The sequence below is a fragment of the Dromiciops gliroides genome, chromosome 4, assembly GCF_019393635.1.
Source record: "Dromiciops gliroides isolate mDroGli1 chromosome 4, mDroGli1.pri, whole genome shotgun sequence".
NCBI lineage: Eukaryota > Metazoa > Chordata > Mammalia > Microbiotheria > Microbiotheriidae > Dromiciops > Dromiciops gliroides.
The window spans coordinates 148,868,278-148,894,801 of NC_057864.1; the positions used below are offsets into that span (position 1 = coordinate 148,868,278).

At 37.5% G+C, this 26,524-nt stretch overlaps 1 protein-coding gene across 1 annotated transcript in view; it reads right to left on the reverse strand.

The window, feature by feature from the left end:
- The window catches only part of DISC1 (DISC1 scaffold protein), a 531,299-nt gene that overhangs the window by 328,252 nt on the left and 176,523 nt on the right, over window positions 1-26,524 (reverse strand). The window contains 2 exon segments of the mRNA XM_043999680.1: window positions 13,666-13,768; window positions 18,077-18,131. Of these exon segments, the coding sequence (XP_043855615.1) occupies window positions 13,666-13,768; window positions 18,077-18,131 (158 nt within the window).

The following is a 26,524-nucleotide window of genomic DNA, read 5'->3' on the forward strand; positions in this document are numbered from 1 at the left end:
AGGTGGTGCAGTGGACAAAGCACTGGCCCTGGATTCAGGAGCACCTGAATTCAAATCCTACCTCATACACTTGACACTAGCTGTATGACCCTTGGCAAGTCACTTAACCCTCATTGCCTGGCCAAAAACAACAAAAACACACACATTACAAATTATCACTTCATTTTCTCCTCATGATAACCCGGAGAGATAGGTGCTATTACATCCCCATTTTACAGATGAGGAAACTGAGTTTGAGAGAGGTTAAGTGATTTGCCCAGGGTTACACAGCTAACAACAACAACTAGCATTTATATAGTGCTTTAAGGTTTGCAAAGAACTTTATATATCTTTAATTCATCTGATCTTCACAACAACTCTAGGAGGTAAGTGTTATTATTATTCTTATTTAACAGAAGAGAAACTTAGGGCTAAGAGATGTTAAGAAACTTGCCTAGGGTCACATAGCTACTAAGTGTCAGGGGCAAGATTTGACCTCAGTTATTCCTGACTCCCATTACTGTGCTATATGCACTATACCACCTAGCTACAATGAATTAAGGTTAATTTGGTCAGTCACTGGAAAAGAAAATTCTTCCTGTCTTGAGAGGACTCAATAGTGCAATTGTACTGAAAGATCCCAATTTTTATATAATCCATTGAGACCTAAAAATTCCAAAGCACTCAAGATCAATGTTCTCCTCTGAATTACATTACATTTCATTAGGAATAGAAGCACAGGTCACTTTGGCAAAAGTGTTAGAGAATGGAGAAGTCAAGGAAATAAGATGAAACAAGGACTGATAGGCCTTCTACCTGGAGAATTGAATGAGTCTAAATACCTAATTCTGTACGAGCTATATGGATACCAGAAAATATGTGTCAAGAACAGATTTCAAGTAACTCTAAGCAGAATGTGCAAGAAACTACAGTCAAGGCTCAATAAGAGAAATCCCTGGGGCAGCTAGGTGCCGCAGTGGATAGAGCACCGGCCCTGGATTCAGGGGGACCTTAGTTCAAATCCGGCCTCAGACACTTAACACTTACTAGCTGTGTGACCCTGGACAAGTCACTTAACCCCAACTGCCTCACCAAAAGCAAAACAAAACAAAACAAAAAATAATAGAAATCCCTCAGTGTCTGCAGGGAAAGTTGGTATTTAAAGTTAGATATAACTCATCCACCATTTTAGGAGTCCAACAGGCTTCTGATTGAACTCAAACCTACTCCTAACATCTGGAATAGCATTTTCCTTATAAATTTTATATAATTATAATTTTCCTTTAAAAGTATTTCCTTAATTGTATAGGCTATCAAAGATCAACCTTCATCTCCAGCCAACAAAGCAACACTATATTCACTTATCTTTAGATATGCAAGCACAATGATAGAAAAAGGTAAAAACAAATGTTGTCATCATATAGTGGGGTAAAAAGTCTTCTAGACTGAATGCTCCAGATTACCCAGATGGAAAAAGCATTCAGAAAAAACATGAAGTACCCAGCACCAAAAGAGAGTTATTGGAAGAGGTTGTTGGCACTCATGTTGGGTAAGACTTATTTCCAAGACATCAATGCCTGCATTTCTTATATTGGGCGTCTGTGATAACAGACTATGCAGTCAACAATAATGATCATATTTCCATTTAAGAATTAAATCTATTCTATGCAGAGTAAAGATGAGGGAGAAAAATTGGGAATTCAGATTACTTAGAGGCTCAAGGAGTATTAGCTAAAGAATGACAAGAAAGAATAAAACCATTTATAAATAGTTAAATGGAGAATGAAAATTAGGTTGCAAAAAAAGTGGGAGATCATTGCTTTGAATCTATTACCACTGTATTCTTTCTGGATGTATTCTCACCCAAACTGCTGTTATGTCAGATCTGAATAATGTCATATACAATCTGTACTTTCCCAACCCACCACCATACCTCATACAAGTATATAATCTTAGGTTTGGAAGGGGCCCTCAGAGGTCATTCAACTTCATTCCCCATCCAAAGTCATCAGACAGCCTCCACTCAAAGACTTTCAATGAGAGGAAACTCACAATTCCCCAAAATATTGCATTCTATTTTTAGATTCCTGTCACTAGGAAATATTTATTTTTGTTAAGCCACAATATACTTCTTTGTGAAGTAGAATTTTACCCATTTATCCTGAGTGTGTTTTTTTGTTGTTGTTGGAGGCAGTTTATTTTTTGATAGATTTAATTGATGCCTTCTTTTATATCATCTACTTTTCCCTGGGAAACACTTCAAAGAAATTCATCCCTTTTAAAATTTTTTAAAGAAGTAGGAGAAAGATATACAGCAAAATCAATCAACATGTTGAAAAGTCTAATGTTATGTGCAATGTTCTACACTATGAACCCTGATCTCTGCAAAGAAGTCAGAAGAGGTATCTTTTCATATTTCTTCTTTGCAGCTGTTTGATTATTATAATTTCACAACATTCAGTTTCAACTGCTTTCTTTTCATTATTTCCATTTAAATTGTTATAGTCATTGCATATAATTTTCCTGGTGTTGCTTACTTGACTTTATATCAATTCATATAAGACTTTTCATATTTCTCTATGATAAGCAGATGTCATTTCTTATAGTGCAATAAAAAATAATCTCAACTGATGAACATCTACCTTGTTTCTAGTTCTTTGCTGCCACAAAAATTGTTGTTATAAATATTTTTCCATAGATGAGGCTTTTATTTCTGACACTGACCTTTTTGGAGGTCATATGTCTAGCAGGGGAATCTCTGAGTATGCACATCTTTCTTAGTCACTTTATTTACCTATTACCAAATTTCTTCCTAGAATAATTTTCTAATTCACAGCTACACCTCTCTCCACAAATAGATGAAGATTTGTTTGGGGGGAGGGAATTTTTCAAAAAAATTAATATCTTTTATTTTTATGTCATCTTTATGTCTGAATATGTACCTTGTCTCACCTACATAGAAAGCTATTTTTGTAATAATCATTTAAAGAAGAAAAAAATAAGTTTTGCAAAATTAACCACCGCATCAACTGAATGACAGTATATGCAAGGTCCCATGCCCACAGTCTCCCTGTGACTGTCAAGAAGGGAGAGAAGTTTATTTTCTCATCTTTTCTGTGGGGTAAAGTTTGGTCATTATAATTATATAGCACTTAACTTCTTTTTTGTTTTTTCTACTTACACTGTTATAGTCATTGTGCATGTTATTTTCCTGATTCCATTTACTACCTTCTGTATCAGTTCATATAGAGTCTTCCTGTGCCTTTCTGAATTCTTTTCCCATTGTTCCTCATTATGCCCTCCAAAAGCATAAAAACGTTAGTGCAAATCTGAAGCATAAAAGAGCATAAATAAAATATAACTACCTTTTAGACATTGAAGAACACTGTAATTTCCCCCTCCTTAAGTAAGAAAGCATTTATTAAGCAATTACCATGTGCTAGACACTGTACTATCTGCTAGGGATAAAAATATAAAAGAGAAATAGTATGTGTCCTCAATGATCTTACATTCTAATAATGGGAGAAAAGCACATAGGTGTAATAATGACTAGGGAAGAGTGTTTGGGTCCTATAATGCATGGGGATGGGAAGCAAAACATTGACATGTCTTTTCAAAAAGCAATGGTTGTATTGGTTTGATTATTGTTGTCAGAGTAAGAAGTGGGGAGTGGGGATAGTATACTTCCACAATGGTAATGGCTGTGAAACATAGTTGGCTGACTGGGACCAAGCTATGTGTATGTAGTGAATTCTCATAAATCAGACCAGCATAACCCTAAGACAGGATCCAGAAGTCCAGTTAACTCTCATCACTTATCCAATGGTTAATCATATGGTGCCTTTCAAAACCCTGTTGTACTATCCTGGATAAACTGAATCTGGTCCAGTTTATCCACTGACATTCTAAAGCATGGGACCCAGAGCAGGATATAATACTTCTTAAATGTAGTCTGACCAGAGCCAAGGATAATGAAGAATTCACTTTTATTATTCTGGATACTATACATCTATTAATACAGCATAAAAATCACATTCACTCTTTTGGGCTACTATATCTCATTATCAATTTATATTTAGTTTGCTATCCAATAACACCACCTCCCCCCACCCCAAACTTTTTTTCACTTGAACTGCTTCCTATTCATGTTATCTTTATCCTGTACTTTTTAATCTAAATGAGGTAACTTACATTTATCCATATCAAATTTCATATCGGTAGTGTTTGCCAAACATTTCAGCCTGTCCAGATCTTTTTGGATCCCAATTTTGTCTTTCAATCTGTTAGCTATATCCTTCCAAAAATTTGTGTATCAACTACAAATTTGATAAATATGCCATTATGCCTTTACTTGAATCATTAATAAGAATGTTAAGCAGAACATGGCCAAAGACAACTCCCTGAGGTACATCATTAGAGATGTCTCTCCAACTTGAAAATAATCTATTAATTTTTGTTTATAATAAATCCACCAGTTTCAAATCAACCTAATTGTGCCATTATCCATTTCACATTTCCTTTTCTCATCCAGAAGTGATGTCCAAGATTGAGAGGATGTAAGGTATAGGGGCAAGAGTAATGGATTTGGCACCAGAAATCCTAGGTTTGAATACCATCTCTTTATTGGCTGTGTGATGTTGGTCATTTCAACTCACCAGCCTGTTTCCTTATTAGCTAGTTGGACTAGATGATCTCTAAGGTCCTTTATAACTCTGAATCTACAATATCGTGTTTATTGTCCTATACAATTCCTACAGCATTCTACTGACTTACTAGTTAATTATGTAAAAATGGAAAACAAGACTAATCTTGTATGATTATTCTTGATGAATCCATGTAAGCTTATAATAATCATCACCTCCTTTTCTAAACATTCATAAATGATCCCTTTAATAATATATGCCAAGGGGCAGCTAGTTGGTGCAGTGGATAAAGCACTGGCCCTAAATTTAGGAAGACCTGAGTTCAAATCTGGTCTCAGACACTTGACATTTACTAGCTGTGTGACCCTGGACCAGTCACTTAGCCCTCATTGCCCTGCAATAATAATAATAATAATAATAATAATAATAATAATACATTCCAGAATTTTATAAGAATTCAAGGTCAAATGCACTAGACTATAATTTGAAATAGAAAAATTGAACAGTGGAACATATTTAGTAGACAAAATACAGAAGCAAGTGAGCATAGTAGTATGGTATTTGATAAATGCAAGGAATCTAGCTACTGGGACAATGGCTCACTATTGCACAAACTGTTAGGAAAATTGGAAAGTAGTCTAACAGAAGTTAAATTTCGATTAACATTCCACACCATATCACAATAAACTCCAAATGTCTCCAAATTGAGTAGACATAAAGCATCAAATCATAAACAAATTCAAGAAATTAGGTATAAATTACATTATATCTGTGTGACTTTAAGTAAGTCACTTAATCTTTTTGCCTCAGTTTGCTCATCGGCAAAATGAGCTAGGGAAGGAAATGGCAAACCTCGCCATTATCTTTGCTGTGAAAACTCCAAATGGGACATTTTTGCCCAAAAAAGGGGGAGAATAGAGAGGATCACAGGAGATATAATAGAAAATTTTGATTACATAAAGTGTAAAGGATTTCTTTTCCTACAGACAAAATCAATGCAGTTAGAATTATCAGGGATATGTATATCCCCAAGTTATCCCTTCTTTTCCTTTAAAAACATAGCCATTTTGTTCAGCACTGCAATACCTCTCCTGTTTGTGACAGTTCCTTAAAAATTACTGGTAGCAGTTTAGTCATTTTAAATATATATATATATATATATATATATATATATATATATATATTGCACAGGGCAGTGAGGGTTAAATGACTTGCCCAGGTTCACACAGCTAGTAAGTGTCAACTGTCTGGAGCCCGATTGGACTTAAGTCCTCCTGAATCCAGGGCTGGTGCTTTCCCACCTAGCTACCCCCTGGTCTCTATATTCTTAAATCATTTCAGTCCCTTAATTTCAATTTCAGGTGATCTAAACTCATTGAAGGCAATTTAGTATTATTTTACTATCCTCATACTTATCTTGGGTTTGGGTTCTTTTTTTTTTTCATTTTACAGTATTGCTGTTATTTTGTGTACAGTATATTTCACATTGCATCAGCTCATGTAGGTCTTTCTGGGTTTTTCTGATAGCATCCTGCTCATCTTTTTTTTATAGTAAACTACATTTATGTAGTACTTTAAAGGGAGATTTCTTTACAGTAAACCCATGAGATTGATTCTTGCAACAACAGGAATAGATAACATTTATATGGTACCTTATACCTGACAAAGAATTTTCTTCACAATAGCCTAGAAAAGTAAGTACCTTATGTTTTACAATCATCATCAATCCTCATCATCATCAATCCACCTTAATTGTCATCAATCAATCCCCATCTTCATCCAATATTCATCAATCCATCTATCAATCAATCATCATCTTACATTACTCTTGCCTCTGCTTCAAAAAATTTTTCAATTACTATTGCTAACTGCTTTCCTTCATCCTATTCCCTTCCCCATGATATTTGCTCCATTTTCTATCTTATTTCACTATCCCTCCTCAAAAGTGATTTGCTTCTGACAGCCCCCTCCCCCAATCTGCCCTCCTTTCTTTCACCCCTCCCTCCTTATCCCCTTCCCCTCCTACTTTCCTGAAGGGTTAGATAGATTACTCCACCCAATTGAGTGGGTATGTTATTCCCTCCTTGAACCAACTTGGATGAGATTAAGGTCTTTGAGCCAATTCTGATGAGTGTAAGGCTCATTCACTACCCAGCTCCTCCCCCATTTCTCCCCCCACACCATAAGCCCTTTCCTGTTTCTTTCATGTGGGATTTTACCCCATTCTACCTCTCCGCTCCACCCTCCCCTAGTACATTCCTCTCAGCCCTCAATTTTACCCTGAAGTCATCATCATGTGGCAACTAGGTGACAGTGGACAAAGCATGCAACCTGAGCCCAAATCCAGCCTCAGAAACAAGGCACTCACCCACTGCTCTACCCCAGATATGTCACCCAACTCCAATCACACCACAAAAAAATGATAAACAAAAAATATGCTTAATAATCAATTCCCACATGTGCTCTCTGTCTAAATTTATTTCTATCATCTGCCCTAATACTGAGGAAGTTCTTATAAGTTACACATATCATCTTCACATGTAGGAATATAAACAGTTTAACCTTTTAACATTCCTCTTGATTTCTTTTTCCTGTTTGCCTTTTTATTCTTCTCTAGGTTCTTGTATTTGAAATTTTCTATTCAGTTCAGGTCTTTTCATCAGGAATACCTGAAAGTACTCTTTTTTATTGAATTCCCATTTTCCCCTGAAAGATTATACTCAATTTTGCTGGGTAGGTGATTCTTGGTTGTAATCACAATTCCTTTGCCCTCTGGAATATCATATTTCATGCCCTCTGATCCTTTAATGTAGAAGCTGCTAGATATTGTGCTATCCTAAATATACGTCCACAGTACTTGAATTGTTTCTTTTTGTCTGCTCACAATATTTTCTCCTTGACCTGGGAGGTCTGAAATTTGCTTATAATTTCCTAGGAGTTTTCATTTTGGGATGTCTTTCAGGAGGTGATGGGTGGATTCTTTCCATTTCTATTTCACCTTCTGCTTCTAGAATATCAGGGCAATTTTCCCTGACAATTTCCCAGAAGATGATGTCTAAGCTTTTGTTTTGAACATGGTTTTCACGTAGTCCAATAATTTTCAAATTATCTCTCCTGGATATATTTTCCAGGTCAGCTGTTTTTCCAAGGAGATATTTCATATTGCCCTCTATTTTTTATTTATTTGGATTTGCTTTATTGTGTCTTGATTTCTCAAAGTCCTTAAATTCTATTTGCTCAATCCTAATTTTTTTGGGTGAGGCAATTGGTATTAAGTGACTTGCCCAGGGTCACACAGCTAGTAAGTGTTAAGTGTCTGAGGCCAGATTTGAACTCAGGTCCTCCTGAATCCAGGGCCAATGCTTTATCCATTGCGCCACCTAGCTGCCCCTCAATCCTAATTTTTAAGCAATGATTTTCTTCAGAGCTTTTGTACCTCCTTTTCCATTTGGTCACTTTGGCTTTTCAAGCTGTTGACTTTTTTTTTTCCATGACCCTCCTGCATCACTCTCATTTTTCTTTCCATTTTTTCCTCTACCTCTCTTACTTTATCTTCAAATTCCTTTTGAGCACCTCTATGGCCTGAGACAAATTCATATTTTTCTTAGAAGCTTTGTGTGTAGGAGAACTTACATTGCTATCCTCTTCTGAGGGTGCACCTTGATCTTCCTTGCCACTAAAGAAACTTTTTATGGTCCTCATCTTTCTCTGTCTGCTCATCTTGTCTGTCTTTTACTTAACTTTTAACTCCTTCTTAAAGTGGGATACTGTTTCCAGGCTTCACTGTCCCAAGCTTCAGGGGATCCCAGGTGGTATGATTTAAGGAAGGACAGGTTCTTCATTCACCTGGCCTGTTCTCTGGTCCATAGATAATCCCCGGTCAACTTGCTGATTAACTAGGCAGCAAAACTTTGTGTGCTCTGGTTGTTAGCTCCAGTGAGCCTGGGTCCTTCCCCAACCTGGGCTACCACCACTCAAGTCTACTTCCTGGTTCCCAGCAGGGGTGAAATACCCAAGGTCTGCCTCAGCACCAGCAGAGACTCCTGTAATCTTCCCCTGGCCAACGGCTCAGCCCTCTCACCAGACTGTGATCCTAGTTCCAGAAGATGCTGGCACTGCAGCTGATTCAGAGATTCTGGGGGTCTCTTTCTTTGGTGAAGCCTGCCTGGGACTGGATCTGTGTCATCATGACTGCAGAGTTGGGCTCCACTTCTACCCCACACTCCTGCCAATCTTCTAAGCCATCTTTGGCTGGAAAATGATCTCAGCCCATTCTTTTGTGGGTTCTGCTGCTTCAGGAATTGTCCTATGGCATTATTTGGAGGTTTTTTTGGAGCTATCATGTTCCAAGGGCTTACTGCCTTTCCTCAGGTTTCCATTATTTATTGACCATTTTTCTTCCAGAATTCTCAGTCTAGAGAGGCAGCTTAAAATAGTGTCTATAGAACCAGACTAGAAGCCAGGAAGTCCTAGGTTCAAATTCTGCCTCTGATACATACCAAGTTTGTGACCCTGGGCAAATTTCCTGAACTCTCTGTGTTCTAGACAATTATCTAAGACTATAAGTTGAAAAGAAGGTGCCAACCCACACTGGTAGAGGGATTTTCCTCATCTTAGAGTTTCCTCTACTGATGAAATCATATGTTTAGTCCCTGTCCCATTCTTATTTTATTATTCTTCTAGGTAGAGAACACAGAATTGAAATAGGAATTGAGTAGTTCTGCTTTCTGTCATCTCATCTTCTTTTCCATGACAAGTGTGGGAAATTGCTTGACCTTAGGAAGAGGGATGAAGGTAGAGACTAAGGGTTAATAAACAATGCCTGATATGATGGAAAGAATCTTCCTGGATAAAAAGGGCAAAATCTTACAAGCTGCATAGAAACCACAGTCAATGTAGAAGGTCATATTTTGCAAGAAATAGTCCTTGTCTGAACAGTCCATGGGAACTAGGAAGAGTTCCCCTTTCTTAGATACTCCATATCCAAACAAAAAGACTATAGCTCCTTGAACACTGCAACTACTACTTCTACTTTTCCTTCCCCTCCTCAGGCACAAGTACTTCAAGGAAGAAACCTTTAAATAAGGCCCTATGATCTCCCTCATGATATACACAAATACAGTCAGACAATGGGGCTCTGGCTTTGTTTGCATAGAGTGGTCCTAACTTACAAATGAGTTTTTTCAAAAAGAAGTTTTTCTACTGGGATTTGCAAGCCAGTTGCCTGAAACAGAACACATTTTGCCAGAAAAACAATGTTAGAAGGGATCATTATATTCCTGACTACAAAAGTGAATTCAGTCTATGAAGCAGCTGAAACATAATGTTGATAGTACTCTCTAAAGAACCTATCACGCAAAGCCTTGTTTCTACTCGAAAGTGTAATCTATGTTCTATCTGGGGATGCCCAGTTGGGTGTCTAACCCAGATGCGGTTCCAGTGACTCACCGTACTTACACTGGGGACACTCCATCAATTCGTATCAACCCTCTTTCTGAAGGGTCTGATGATGAAAGGTAGAGGTAGAGAAGGACGGCTCTGAGAGAGAAGAAATGCAACTAGAAGGGAGAATAGCTCTTTAATCCCACCACCATATCCTGTCATGTGAACGTGCCTTAAAAGAAAAGGGACAATTATAATAAATGATGTTATCTCAAAGGATAATAGCTGCCTCCACCAAACAATGGCAGGAAGGCATGTTCCAAAAGGAGCTGAAAAGACTGAAAGTGAGCAATTTACTAGAGGATTCCAAAGTATAACTGACAAACCCTGGAAAAGTCACTTAACCTGCATCTGCCTCAATTTCTTTGTCGCTAAAATGGGAGTAATGATAGCATCTACTTCCCAGGGTTGTGGTGAGGATAAAAGGAGATAATATTTATAAGGCAGGCATAAAACGTACACCTTAAAGGACTATATGAAAACTAACTATTATGTGGTAGTGGTGGTTGTTGTTGTTATTACTATTAAACAGTAACTGTTGTTTATTTGTTTCAGTCATGTGGAACTCTTCATAACCCCATTTGGGGTTTTCTTGGCAAAGATGTTGAAGTGGTTTGCCATTTCCTTGTCCAGCTCATTTTACAGATGAGGAACTAAGCCAAACAGGGCAAAGTGACTTGCCCCGGTTCACACAGCAAATGCATCTGAGGCCAGATTTGAACTCAGGAAGATGAGTCTTTCTTATTTCAGGCTGGCTACTCTAACCACTGTACCACCTATTTAAACTTGAATACAGATCTGAGTTACCAAATTTCCCAGCTGATTAACATGATTTTAAAAAAACCCACAGTGTTCTCAACCCACATGCCCTTATGTACAATACTTTACATAGAGCCTATCCATTTTGTGGACATTTGAAAAAACCTATTCACATCTGAGCAAGGGACACCTCTGCTACTCTCTGTTAATAGAAAGGCGTCCACCTGGGCTGTGTTCCTGGAGTAAACTGACTGATTAAGAAAGACAAGTAGTCTAACTCAGAATCAAAATTGTATTCAATCTTGTTCCCCTTCCTTGTAAATGGGGCAGTAATTTCAAGTAAATGACATGGAAAGCTGTTACAAGCCGGCCCCACATTCACATTTCACTGTTTCTCTGGTTGTAAATAACATGCATGACTGCGCCAAGGACCAAATTGCTCTTTAGCTGCCAACATTAGTTGTTTAATGATCTGAAGAGCAGAAGCTGCCAATTACTGTATTCCATTTTCAAATGTCATTTAAAACCCATACATGTAATTATTATACCTTTTTGTTAAATTTTTATGGTTCTTCTGAAGCTGATGAGCTATGTGTGGGTTCATCCAACCTATAAAACTCAGAAAATATTCAATGCCTTCATTATAGAACTAAACTAGTTTCCTATGATCCCATATAATCTTTCATGAAGCTGGATATTAGGAAAGATCAGAAGATCATAGATTTAGAGCTAAAAGGGACCTTAACAGTCACTCAGTCAGAACCCCTCCCAAGAAAACTGAGACCCAGAGAGTTTAATTGACTTGTCTGGAGTCACATTGCAAGTAAACATCTAAGGCAGAATTTGAACTCATGTCTTCCTGGCTTTAAATCCAACATTTTATCCACTGTATTAAGCGTTTCTGTTGTGGTGGCTTCCATGATCTTAGTGCAAGTGATACTAATTGTTTTTGTATGTAATAGACTCCTCAGAATAATATTTTAAATCCATGAAATATATAATTTTTTTTTTGTAGTGAGGCAATTGGGGTTAAGTGACTTGCCCAGGGTCACATAGCTAGTAAGTGTTAAGTGTCTGAGGCCAGATTTGAACTCAGGTACTCCTGACTCCAGGGCCGGTGCTCTATCCACTGTGCCACCTAGCTTCCCCATGAAATATATAATTACAAAAAAAATCAACTATCAAAAAAAAATTTTTTTTGGTGAGGCAATTGGGGTTAAGTGACTTGCCCAGGGTCACACAGCTAGTAATTGTTAAGTGTCTGAGGCCGAATTTGAACTCAGGTCCTCCTGAATCCAGGGCCAGTGCTCTATCCACTATGCCACCTAGCTGCCCCTCAAAATATTTTAAAAAAACAAATTCACATATCTCACATTAAAAATCCTGGACCATTGCAGTTAGTAAAGGACTGAGTAAAAAGACCTGGGTTTTAATTATGCATATGCAACTAATTAGCTGCTAACCTCAGGTGAATGCCTTAATCTCCCTGTGACTCAGTTTCTTCATCTGTCAAATATAATGAGGCAGCTAGGTGGTGCAGTGGATAGAGCACAGGGCCTAAAGTCAGGAAAACTCATCTTCCTTAGTTCAAATATACTTATCCAGATACTTACTAGCTGTGTGACCCTGGGCAGGTCACTTAACCCTGTTTGCCTCAGTTCCCTCATCTGTAAAATGAGATGGTGAAGGAAGTGGCAAAGCATACCAGTATCTTTGCCAAGAAAACCCCAAATGGGGTCATGGAGAGTAGAACATGATTGAAATAACACAATATGTTCCCATGATTGATCCTAATGAAGGACAAAGCTCAAATGACACCTACCTATTTCACAGAGTTTTGTTTTGTTTGCTTTTTATGACAATCAAACAAAATAATGCTTGCAAAAGCATGTTGTAAAAGCATTATACACATGCAAAGTAGCATGTTGTTTTCAGAATGCCTGGTTTGTGGACATTTTGAAATATATTGACTAGTAATTATCAAATGAGGAGGGTATGTGGTCTCTGAATATTCAAAATGGGAGTACAAGTTTCTAAGAGTTACACCCATCTCCATGAATGACCTCCTGAATAGAATGACCTCCTAAATAGACATATCTCTTTAATTTTTGATACCTTCACTTTTCCATCTGTAAAACAAGAATAATATTATCAAATCACATTAATCAAGAAACCATCAGGTGCATAACTCCAAGCTAAGAGCTACAGGGATGACACAGAATTCAGAGGAAATACAGCCCCTGCATCTTTAAGAAGCTTGGGTTGTAGACAATAAACAAAAGAGTGAATGAGTGAATGGGTGGGCAAATGAATGGATAAGTAAATAAAGAAAACTAATATCAACTTTCTGTATGCACATTCAAATATAATAAATGGTTATACCTTAATAACGGAGATGTGTTATTTCTACATCTCTTTAATGAGGTGAGGCTATGTCAACATATGATTCCATTGAAAGTACATTAAGAGGGGGCAGCTAGGTGGTAGAGTTGGTAAAGCACTGGCCCTGGATTCAGGAGGACCTGAGTTCAAATCCAGCCTCTGACACTTGACACTTACTAGCTGTGTGACCCTGGGCAAGTCACTTGACCCTCATTGCCCTACCCCCCCCCAAAAGAAAGTACATTAAGAAAAAAATTAAAAGAAATAAAAGAAAATAATAAAAAGAAAGTACATTAAGAACTTCAAGTAAATAGCAGTGTATAAGCAAATATCACTCAAAACAGAAAATACAAACAAGCTGTTGAAAAACCCTAAAGTACAAGCTCAAAGTCTGATCAACAAAAGTTTTTTAATGTTCCCTTTCAATTTCCCTTTACTTTTAATGTCACTATCACTTTACCTGAAACAGCAAGTACTTTGGCTTCAAGCAAGGCTGGTAACTGGGTCTCGATTTCATTCACTTTCCTCCTCAAAGTGCTGCAGAGTTTCTGACTCGTACAAACCTAAATGGAGGCAGACAGCCAGGATCCATCATTCATTCTAGGAAGTCAAGAACAATCCACTGAAAACTCTGGAGAGTCTCTGATTTGACAAATGGAACTCAACATTCTATTACCAATGGAACCCAATGTGAACTACCCAAAAACACACACTGGGATAGCCCATGTCTGAACCTCATTTCCAAATAACCAAGTTACAAGACCACAGCGGCATTGAGAGGCTACCCTCACAAGCAGTAGATCCAAACCAGATCTACAATGGCTGCACTGAATTGTGGTGGGTTTTAATTGATGCCATCTGATGGCCACCAAACTTCTCCAAAAATAAGGATTTTATAAATAAATCAGGAAGTCTCACTAAAATGTGTACATTTCATCATTAGAATTTTTGGTACTACTCTACGTATTGCCTCTATTGTTTCTTTGATTGTTAATAAAACAACAAAAACCTTCCATCCCAGGTTTATTTTTCTGGGTTATCTTCACTTAGTCTTTTTTTTAAACATAAGGAGAAAGTCCCATATTCAATCTTCATCTATCCAGGTTGTAAGGTGCCAAGTAGGCAAAGAAACACTTCTTCACATGCACACAATTCTGATTGAATAACAATAGATGAGCCAATGAGGGTATTTTCTCACTGCACAAAAGATCTTGATCTAATGAGAAGCCTTGAAATTAGCAGCTATGTTCTCTCATTAGAAATCTGAGATGTGTTCAAGAGCCAAAATTAATCCAATTGGGAATGCAACTCTCAAAACAAATATTCAGTCCCATTGCACAAAAGAGTCTAGCTCTCTCCAAACACAAATATCTTTCATTGTTTTGATTCTCATGGAAAGAAATTGAGATTCTTTTTAGAGGACAGACCTATACCAGTCTTGGTTGAAATCACCCATTATTTCTCCCTATCAACTCATGATCTTCTCTGCCTGATTTTAGGGAGCCAAAGGACCACATGGTAGCCTATTCTCCAAACGAGCCAGTTCTGGCAGTGTTAAGAGTGCTAATGTGTCCAAAACAAAGTATTTCAGTAACCTTCCATGGCTCTGAGATTTTTCAGTTCTCCACTACATGGAATTCCAATGCAAATGTCCTAGATACATTTGCACCTCCAGCCCTCTCTCCGGGGGATCATGCAGAGCCCAGCTGAATTACATTTTACAGTCACTCAAATAAGAATGTTAACTAGGGCAGTTGAGAATATTTCTGTTAACTCTAAAACACTGGCCATAATTCTTCTGTCTCATCTAATTTATGTACACTCTTTCTTATTTTAGTTAACAGCCTCTGTTAATCATAATTGGGTCAGCCACTCCTTTGTTGAACAAATCTATCTTTCAAGCTGTCACTGTTAATATAAAATGAGATTTATAAATCTCCTTATTAAGTTGCAGTTGTACATACTTTCAGTCGCTGCTGGATCTAATCTAATCTTCACCAATCTCCAGATAGTCTATTTTCAACTCTTTCTTCCATCTCATTTATCCCTTAATTACCTCAGCTTTGGGCAGGTCACACAATAAGTATATAAATGTACTGAGTGGAAGGGATGTTTAAACTCTTCATTCAAAAAGAAATGTCATCTCTAACCCAAATCCACTAGGTGGACTTGAAAAAATCCCAAAGAATGGAAGATCTAAGATACAACTGTACATGGAAATTGATGGCTCTCAGTTGCCAGGATTTCTCTGGACCAAAGGAACCATTTTTTTTGGAAACTTACCCAAAATATCAAAGAATGGAAGACCTATGTATTGTACATGATTCGTGATAAATATTCACTCCAATGGGGCACAAAACCAGGACCCCAAACCAAGTTGTTGCCAATGCCCAAACTGGATCTGGCTTCCTATTGGGATTTCAACTAAAAGCAGACCTTGAGGAACATTTATTCCTTCACTTTCCTCCATTTACAATTCCCAAAGTTTGAAAGAGACTGAGAAAAGGCGGTTTTATCTCTCCTGTAAATTCATGGGAAGTCATAGTTAAGCTAGGGGCAGGTGATGTGTGTGTGTGTGTGTGTGTGTGTGTGTGTGTGTGTGTGTGTGTGTGAAGCCAAATGCAGAATATTAGGATGTTCAACTCCCAATGCAGGTAAATTCTCCCACCTGCTAAGAACACTAATTGTAGAGTCAGAGGGCTTCTGCCTCTAACATTTACTACCTGTTTGACCTTGGATAAGTCACATGAGTTCCCTGATCTCAGTTTTCCCATCTTTGAAATGAAGAGGGAGGGCAGCTAGGTGGTGCAGTGGATAGAGCACCGGCCCTGGATTCAAGAGGACCTGAGTTCAAATCCGGCCTCAGACCCTTGACACTTAGTAGCTGTGTGACCCTGGGGCAAGTCACTTAACCACAAATGCCTCACCAAAAAAAAAAATTTTTTAAATGAAATGAAGGGGGAGGGAACAAGCATTTATCAAGTACCTACAATGTGCCAGGCACTATGCTAAATGCTTTACAAATATCATCTCATTTAACAATGGTGAGCTAGTTCAAGCTTAAGAGATAGAATTCCTCCATCTCCAGGGATAGAGTTATATAGGTGAACCTTCTGACAATCAGCCTTTTCTTATCCTGCCTCTATCAGCCCACACTCAATGCTTATCTAAGACCTGGGAAAAGGGACTTGTGCTAGAGGGCCCTGGTCTCACTTCCCAGTTTATCTACTGCTTATTTAGGGATCTTATGCTAAGAATGTTTTTCTGGGGTTTCTGATCAATTCAATAAATATTTATTAAGTGCCTTCTATAAATTAGACACTATGTTAAGTGCAGGGGATACAAAAAGAGGAAAAGACAGTTCCTGCCCTCAAGGACCTTACCCTCTAATGGAAATTATGCCTATCTTGGCCAAATGAGACGTTTTCCCCATTACTTTAAGAAACTAAATTCTTTAATTTACATGCTTAGTGGAAATACTGAATTCTTTCAAGCTCAAGGTACAGTCCTAGAATGTAACTATAAGCTTCAGACTAACAGAAGGACTGGAAAAATTTTCTCTTTGCCATTTTTCAATTTTTGTAAGGATGTCTGAAACCTGCTCTCTTTGTAGGAAAAGTAATTAACTTTTCATAATTGTTAATATACCAAAAGTCTTCTAATGTAAAGGCAATTTATTTGCGTGGGGTTTTTTGCTTGTTTGGGGGGTTGTGTGGCTTTTTTGTGGGGCAATGAGGGTTAAGTGACTTGCCCAGGGTCACACAGCTAGTTAAGTGTCAAGTGTCTGAGGTCAGATTTGAACTCAGGTCCTCCTGAATCCAGGACTAGCGCTTTATCCACCGAGCCACCTAGCTGCCCTAAAGCAAAGGAATTTAATTGTGAACAGTAGGTACCCTTTCCCTTTTCATAAACTTGACAGATATCTCTAAAGGAAAGGTCAATAGATCCATTGCTGTAGTGGCCACAAGCCAGAAACACAACCACAGAAAGCTTAATTGACACCTGACTCCTTTAGCTTATCATTCTATATTACAAAATCATCTTATTAGGGTAAACTCATCTAAATGAGAAAAATTAATATTATAATGTTGATAACTAATTATTACTTTGCAATACATCCTTTTCCTCCAATTTTTTGTTAAGACCCCACTCTTGAAAAGGTCAGTCAGTTTTTGAAGGGACCCTTACTTTTTGTTTACTCTGTAAATAGAAGCCAATCTCAGCTACATCTTTTCCCCAGAACATGTCTCCTTGTCCTTCATCCCCTCCATTAGATTTTAGGGTGACCCAGCTCATGAAGAAGAAAACTAGCCAGAGAGGTTCCTATGGAAATGGCTTCCTCTGCCTACATGCCCAGAGGCTGCTGAGTATCCGGATCCAGCCATGTTCTTGGCAGGAGGAGCTAAAGACTTTTAGCCCATCTCCTCATTAAATGCCCACTAACCAGGATTGAGTTTCACTTGTCAGAGGAGTTCTCTGTCAGAAGGCACACACCTGATTTAAGGTGTTTCAGAGTCAGTCTCTCTTGGTATCTTTGGTTACCAAAACAACTGAACATCAATTTATTGATTATTGGTTCATCTAATTAATAAATTGATTATTAATTACTTAGAAACTGTCTCTTGGAATTTTCATTTGCTACATATAGCTCTGACTCTGTGTTCTAGACAAGAAATAGATAAAAAGGCTCACACACAATCTATGTATACACATGTATATATATATATATATATATATATATATACACACACACACACACACACACACACACACACATATATATCTTCTCAAATTTCAGGTATATTTTAAGAAAGCAACTTCTTCATGTTTTATATGTGATTGATTAAAAATGATAGTTTGGGGGAATTTACCTTTGAAGTAGTTTCTTTAATGGCCAAGCTGAGTGACTGCTCCCTCTCTTGGAGGCTAGAAGAATGGAAATAAAATGGGGGGAAAATGATATTCTTAATTAGTCACAGTTAAACACTACCAAACACAGAAGTATAATTAAAATATTAAATAAGAAACACTATGTACCAGGACATAAGGCAGGGAGTCTTGGAGTCAAGTCAGGACATGGTCTCAATTTCTCCCTCTAACACACGCTAGCTGTATGACCCTGGGCAAATCCTTTAACCTCTCAGAGACACCAGATGACTCTGAAACTGTAAGTTATAGAAAAACTGCTGCTCTGCATGGCACAGGAAACTTTCCAAACTGTGAGCTCCATAAATTGATCAAATCATAGGTTGATAACAATGATGATAATAATGGCAATACTCAATTATCTTTCTTGCTAGGTAGAAACAGCAACGTGTATCCTACCAAAAATTATTTCCATTGGGTTTTATAATAAATGTTATGTCTTCTATTATTTGTACAGATTTACCTTACCAGCTCCATTAGGCTAGTGTTAAAATTAATTTTCATTTTCTGAGCATGGGTCTACCGATGGAGAGAAGAGATAACGCTTGATGGCAGGGGATTAAAATTGGGCTGCATAGATAACCCCCCCAAAAAAGAATGATAATAACAAAAGCTAGAATTTATATAGCATCTTGCCAGGTACTGTGCAAAGTGCTTTACAAATATTATTTCATTTAACCTCACAATAACCATGGAACAGAGTCTATTATGATCTCCATTTTACCATTGGAGAAACTGAGGCAAACAGAGGTTAAGTGATTTGCTCAAGGCTTCGGAGGTAGTAAGTATTAGATGCTGTATTTGAACTCAGTTCTTCCTAACTCCACTCTATCTAATGTGCTACCTGGCTGATCTAAATTGTTCACATGACATAAATAGTCAATATCAGTGTGGTCAAGAATTTATCACCTTCATGCCTTCGTTGTTGAAGCACTTATTCAGTGGCTACTATGTACCTGTGCTTGAGCCTGGCCCTGTAGAATCTTAAATATTATAGAAGTATATTAAATATTAAATAAGAGAATACATGTAAGGGGCAGCTAGGTGGCACAGTGGATAGAACACCGGCCCTGGAGTCAGGAGTACCTGAGTTCAAATCCAGCCTCAGACACTTAATACTTACTAGCTGTGTGACCCTGGGCAAGTCACTTAACCCCAATTGCCTCACTAAAAAAAAAGTAAAAAAAAAAAGAGAATACATGTAAAAGTGCATTATAAACTGTAATATACTTCATAATACATATGTATTTTGATAATAAAATTATATGCTGTTTTATAGTTTTTAAGAGACAGTTGGAAGCTCCGTGGATAGAGCACTGGCATCAGGAAGACCTGAGTTCAAATACAGTATCCAATACTTACTAGCACTGAAGCCCTAGGCAAATCACTTAACCTCTGTTTGCCTGACAAAATGGATCCACTGGGGAAAAAAATGGCAAACCGCTCCAGTATCTTTGACCAAGAAAACCCTAAATGGTCATATATGGTCATAAAGGGTCAGAACAAGGTCACTTGCTTTAAGGAGATTACAATCCATCTGGGAAGGCAGATGCATGTAAAAGTGAAATCACAATATAGCCCATACCACAAGTATACTGAACACCCTTCAGCATCTCACTTAATTGTCTTGCATCTCCATTGCCTCACAATAACCATGAGAAAGTCAGCCACAGTGAACTGTGGCCAACCAGTTAGTGGGCTTGTGAGAAAATAATGGGTTTTGGAAAGCCCAGAGGCCCCCACTCGAGGGAATTATATTAAGATTGATTGGATTTATTTTGCTGATTGACTCACTTGGAGTTAACTTGATTGGAACCACACCTACCTGAAGGCCTGGTGTGTTCTCTGAACCCTGACCTCAGCACATTCTGCTCATGGACCACCCTCAGGTCCAGTGGGCCAATGGACTTGAGTGATGCTAGACAATTAGCTTTGAACAGTGTGGAAGGGCCGCCTCTCCTCCGGACTCAGAGGAAATTTCCACTCTCGGTTTGGCTCTGACAGGCTCGTGGTGGAGGACTTAGAGGAAGAAGCAGGCCAGGCTGAGCTCTAGGCTGGATAGGCTAATCTAACTTTCTGAGACAAGTGTTCTTTCTTTACTAATATTTGGTATTCTTTAATAAATGCTTAATGCCCCAAACTGGTGCTAAAGCTTCTAATTTATAAATAACAAATATATTAGAAACCCCAGCTAATTTTCCCTAAACTTGGGACAGAAATAAGGTGACCACAGATAGTTTTACTCTCCACAAGATCCATGGATTGTTTTCCTTGAATCCTTATCAGAAGCTGTAAAAAGGAAGGAGGCAACATTTAAATATAAATCCAAGTACTGGCATAACTTAGACCAGGGAGAAGGTTAAAGCTATTGACTAAGTCACCTCTGGGGATTATCATTTATCCCTATTCCTCTTGTAATCAATAATCTTCTGTCCTGAGAAACCTCTTGAAAACAACTTTATATTCAGTGACTCAGTAGCAGCATTTTACAGAAGCAAGAGCCAAATGTCAGTTACAAAACACTTCAGAGGTCATCTAGCCCACCTCATACACTGAATAGATATAAGCCTATTCCCCTCCATCCTCCCTTTATGTTGGTTATCATTTACTCCACCCTTCCCCAAAAAAGATGCCTTAGTGACCTTCCCTGCTTTCATCACATTTCGATGCTCTGATGCATTTGTGTACTTATCAGTGTGGGAACTTCATCCACTCATTTAGACTGAAACTTTTTATCATATGTGATTCTTGTCCATGACTTCCATTTGTTTGTCTTTCCTGCGTGCTAGATTAATTATAGCACTTTATTGGAGATAGCTAGGTGGCTAAGTGTATAAAGCACTCAGGAGGACCTGAGTTCAAATCTGGTCTCAGACACTTGACACTTACTAGCTGTGTGACGCTGAGCAGATCACTTAACCCTTAATGGCCTGGGAAAAAATTATAGCACCTTATTTTGAAACTCTCCCGTATATTTGTCATGTACTATTGCATATTATAGTTATCTATATTTGCGTCTTATTCTCACTTCTATGCCATGAGTTCCACAATAGCTGAGACTAGGTTCTCCCTGTCTCCAGTCTATTTCTTCTACCAAAGTCATCTTCCTAAAACATAGATATGATCATCTTCTCTGCTATAGAGAGACAACAAATAGATAAATGACTAAATAAATAAACAAAACAAAAAACTTTTCTGGTGCATAAGTGCCTATCCTCAATAGAATAAAATAAAATCTCCTTAGGTTGAGATTTAAGCCTCTCCATAATCTTGCTCCAGCTTTATTTTACAATATTTCCCTTTATGCACTCTACATTCCAATGAAACCATTCTTATTGATGTTGTCTAAACTCAACCTTCCATTTTCCCAACTCTGCATTCTCATAGGCTGTTCCTCATGCCTGGAATGTACTCCCTCTCACTTCTACCTTTCAAAACTCTCATCTTCCTTCAAATTCAGTACAGAGGCCACTTCTTCAGCATAGCCTTCTCTCATCTCCCATAATGAAAGTGTTCTCTTTCTCTTCAAGTATTCCCTTGAGCAATTTGTCTGGATCTCTTCTTTGCCCCCATTGTTCCCTATTTTGCCTCACCCTAAACTATACCTATTATATCCCTCCAAGTACAAATGAGTTCTTCAAATGCAGGGACAGACTGCATCATATTTTATCTTGGTATCCATGACCTAGCACAGTGCCTGGAGAATAGTAGGCATTTAATAAATGGTTGCTGAATTGAATTGCTGCTGAGTAGAACACCTCTTCAAGTAAGTTATTTTTAACTGAGGTGACCTAAAATAAGCACTTAACACCTAACTGTAAATAACCTTTCACAGGAAACCACAAAGAATAACTCTTGCATTAAGAACAGAAACATCTAAGTAATGGATCTATCTGTTTAGAAGCACTTGAAGTGAGGAAAGCATTCATTGCATTGAAGATTTCACTGACCAAAATAGCATCTTTACCATGCCCATATACTAAAAACAACATCAGACTCTACAGAGAACCTATCCATTGTCATAGTCATTATCCCTAGAGGGGATGTATGTTACATATATCTATAGGCAGGAGGATGGAGTTGAGGGAGACAGAGTTCAAGTTCAATCCTGGAATAAATTACCACTGATGAGAACTGGTACCAGTCTGCTTAAATTCACTCTCAGAAGTCTACCATACTCTGCTGCATAGTGAAAACAGCCAGGTACCCTTTAAGCACTTCACCCTTGAGACTTTATGGTTAAAGGATCAAACTTTAACAACTCTTGTTGTGGAGTCATTTTAGTCATATCTGACTCTTCATGATCCCATTTCCAATTTTCTTCTCAAAGATACAGGAGTGGTTTGTCATTTCCTTCTCCAACTCATTTTACAGATGAGGAAACTGAGGCAAACAGGGTTAAATGACTTGCCTGGGGTCACATAGCTAGTAAGCGTAAGGTCAGATTTGAATTCGGGAATATGATCATATTAGATGACAACCATATCAATTTCTATTTGTGGGAAGAGTTGAGAGATAGATTACAGTCCAACACAATGAATTAAAAATAAATAAAATTATTATTTTATTAAAAATAAATCCAGAAAATTATGGCCCTCTTTTCAAGTATTTGCTTTGGTAGGGTAGTAAAGTAATTCCACCACACAAATAGTAAAGCAAGGACAAACACCATTGCATAGGGACAGTAATCACTGAAAATAACAGTTGCCAGATAAGTCTGGCTAGACTCAAATCTGAAGGGATGGTGGTTCAGGTGTTCCTTTTGCCCTATCCCTGAGAGTAAACTAGTCAATTCTCAAATACACATGTTCATGTGTATGACCCAGAGATTCATTTCATATTTGATTCTAAAATACTGTGCAAGCTTTAGAATCCTACAAAATCATGAGTTATTTTGATCATCAAGCTATTTGATTTATGCTATGCTACTTTTAATAGGTTTGCCTTCCTAAGTTTATTTTGGTTAACTTAACTTTGTCACATTTCTTCTGTTCACACTAATTGAAGGCAACAGGAGGTAGTCACAAAGCATGAGGTAGATTGTCTACAAACTGGATAATCCCAAAGTGGCTAACCTAGATTTTAATGTATTCAATTATGTCAAAAATCTTAGGGCACCTTATAAACCTGTGATAAAAATGCAGTGTTCTTTCATATCAGCTTCTCTAATTGGGTGTCATAATAGAAATTTTTATATAACGATGAACTATAAAGTCTTGAGACATTTACTTTTAACCAGGAACTATATATTTAAATAGACTTTCCTTTCAAAGTTGTCACCTGGGGAAGCCATACACTCATTTTAACAATGTCAAAATTGCTCCAACCATTTTTTTAAGCATGTTTATTCAAGAGCGTGGAGTCTTCTTTATTTTTTTTTGGTGGGGGGTTTGCTGGGCAGTGGGGGTTAAGTGACTTGCCCAAGGTCACACAGCTAGTAAGTGTCAAGTGTCTGAGACCGGATTTGAACTCAGGTCCTCCTGAATCCAGGGCCGGTGCTTTATCCACTGCACCATCTAGCTGCCCCTGTTCCAACCATTTTTGAGAAGTCTTCTCTTGGCTTTTCTATTAAGACCTGTTTATGAGCCACAACAGAAATCCAATTAAATTATTTTAAAGTCACATCTCATTTTTGACACAAAATAATACTCTCCCACTTGATTACCCACTTTATTCAGAGGTGTGTCTCCAGGTGCCTGTTGGTAGTTATTGAAGCTTAATACCATTGACAAAAGGCAAGGATTTCCTACCAACTAGGATATCCACATCTATGTTTTTAGGACATTTATAAGAGGAGTTTCATTGGAGGAGACAACATTGTTGGAATAAATGTATAATGTGACCTTCTATTTTACAGGGGACAACTTTCATTTGAAAATTTAAGTTCTAAAATATCTGTTTTTTAAAAAAATCTGCCATTTTAATTTATTGACAAACTTTTCATTTATCAATAAAGACTTGAGTTGATTATGTACAAGAAACTATGATACATGTCATCAAATCAGAGAGGGCACAGGAGTTCACTTCTTTAGGAAATTTTGGAAATTCAAACCCTAAGAAATAAACCAGCACTGAACACCTAGTACCACTGCTGTTGCCCTCCTCTAAATAACCAGTGTTAGAAGCAGGATTATGTAAGGGTACTTTGGTAGATCCATTATTTCATCAGTGGGTGAACCTTTCTCTCCTCTGTGGAGATGTCTTCATAATGAATTGTAGTGGCTTTTTAAAAAATGATCTGGTGGTCAAATTTTTGTCAATGAACCTCTCCAGAATTAGTTGAAATGGCCTCCAAGCAATAGATATTCTTTTCCTTTGTCTCCCATCTCCCTATTTTAAAATATTTTTTAATTAACAGAAATCTGTATTATTTTTTCCTGCCACCTATCCTACTTAAAAAAGAAAGAGAGAGAAAAGCAAAATAAATTCTTGGTAATGACTAGGCATAATCAAGCAATAACAAATTCCCATATTGGTTCTTTGCAAAATGTTTCATTCTGTACTCTAAACCTCTCTGTCATGAGGGGAATAGTATGGTTCAACATCAGTCCTCTATAATCTTGAATGGTGACTGTAGTTCTTACATCTTTCAAAGTTATTTTTCTTTCTAGTGCTGCTGTTAGTTGATAAATTGTCCTGTTGATACTGCATATTTCATATACCAGTTTATTAAAGTCTTCAGATTTTTTTTATTTTTTAAATATTGTTGTTACAGTATAGGTTGTTTTTTTTCTCATTCTGTTCATTTCTTTCTGCATCAGTTCTTACATTTCTTTCCATGTATCTTTGAAATCATCTCTTTCCTCATTTTTTACAATACAATAGTGGTCTATCACCAGCTTATTCAGCTAAAGGTAATCAAGGCTTTCTTAGCTATATAATAGTACCAGGGAGGGAGAAGGATTCTAGTCAATAGTGTGGGGGGGTAGTGAGTTTTGGTGTCTAGCTTTGACATTTTTTACTTTTAATTTCATGTATTATTAAGTTTCTGCATATACATGCCTAACATTCCAAGAAAAAGAAAAATCAGGATTCTACAGGTGGTATGCAGCAAAATATTAAATGGTCCCTTTATGCTTCAGATTGACAGATGATTGAGTTTTTCTCCCTGCCCAGTTGAGAGACCGCAAGTTACTGCAATAGGAGATGCATGTAGAATGTAAACTATTTTATCCAGAGTCAAAAAACAGTATTGACTGTAACCAGCAAAGAAAATTCTGTGTGAAAGTATTTTTGCTAGCAAACTAATTAAAGGACCCCTGGGTCCTCACAGAAACAAATTTTCTATCTTCCAACTGCTTTATTTTCAGATTAGTAACTAAAAAGGAAATCCCAGGTTCTTGTAGATTGTTTGGGGATTTACACAAGAAAAATATGTTATGGATGGTGTCAGAAATACCAGTGACAATAATACAGCTTTATTTTTTGTCCAAGACAAATTTTTATTGAATAATAATTGAGGTTTGCACCTCCAAACAATCCATTTATTACAAACCAAGACAAAAATCAGTGCTGGAACATGATGTTTATGCAGGGGAAATAATGAGGCACTTTTGAAGCCTAGAAAAGCTTCTATATAGTTGGAAGTATTGAATGAGCCAGAATAAAAACTGTTCTAAGTCAAGGTATAGCATGGCATAGTAGATAAAGAGATAGTCTCAAAGTTAAGAAGACTTGAGTTCCAGTTTTACTTCTGATACCTACCTGGTGTTTGACCCAGGGCAAATCACTTAATCTCTCAGTGCTCTAGACAATTCTCTGAGACTCAAAGTTGAAGAAAAGGTATTCCTTCCTTCCTTCTACCAGTGTTAGAAGTAGAATTATGTAAAGGTACTTAGGGTAGGTCCAGGATCTCAGCTTTAGTTAAAAGAAGTTTTATCTGAAAGTTCTTTGTATCAATGGAAATCATAGCTCTACTCCCTCTCCTAATTCAAGTTTCAATCCAGAAGTGGAAATGTGTTGTTCATAATATGTGAGTATGACCTGAGTGCCTGGTTGAATTATTCTAGTTTTGAGGTAATGAGATCCATTATATCCATTTTATATTTTGTTTTTTTTTTCCTTTGACTAGAGCAGAGGAATAGGAAAGACTTTCTTTGTATCCCTAGCTCTTAGCACTATGCCCAACAATAGCCAATACTTAATAAATGTTCATTTCACACCAGAATACAGAACAGAATTACTTTTATTACTTGGCAGGGAGGGGGTGCGGGGGTTGGGGAAGCAAAGGTCACCTTTTATAGTCTTCCCCACCCTAGTGCTTCATCCCTAGTGCTTCACATGGAGAATGAAGGGCATGAAGTGAAACTGAAAGAGCAGTTTGAAAGAAATACCCCCTTCACAGTTTTAACTAGCTTTAAAACTTTGCAGTTTGCTAAGTAGACCATGGGGAA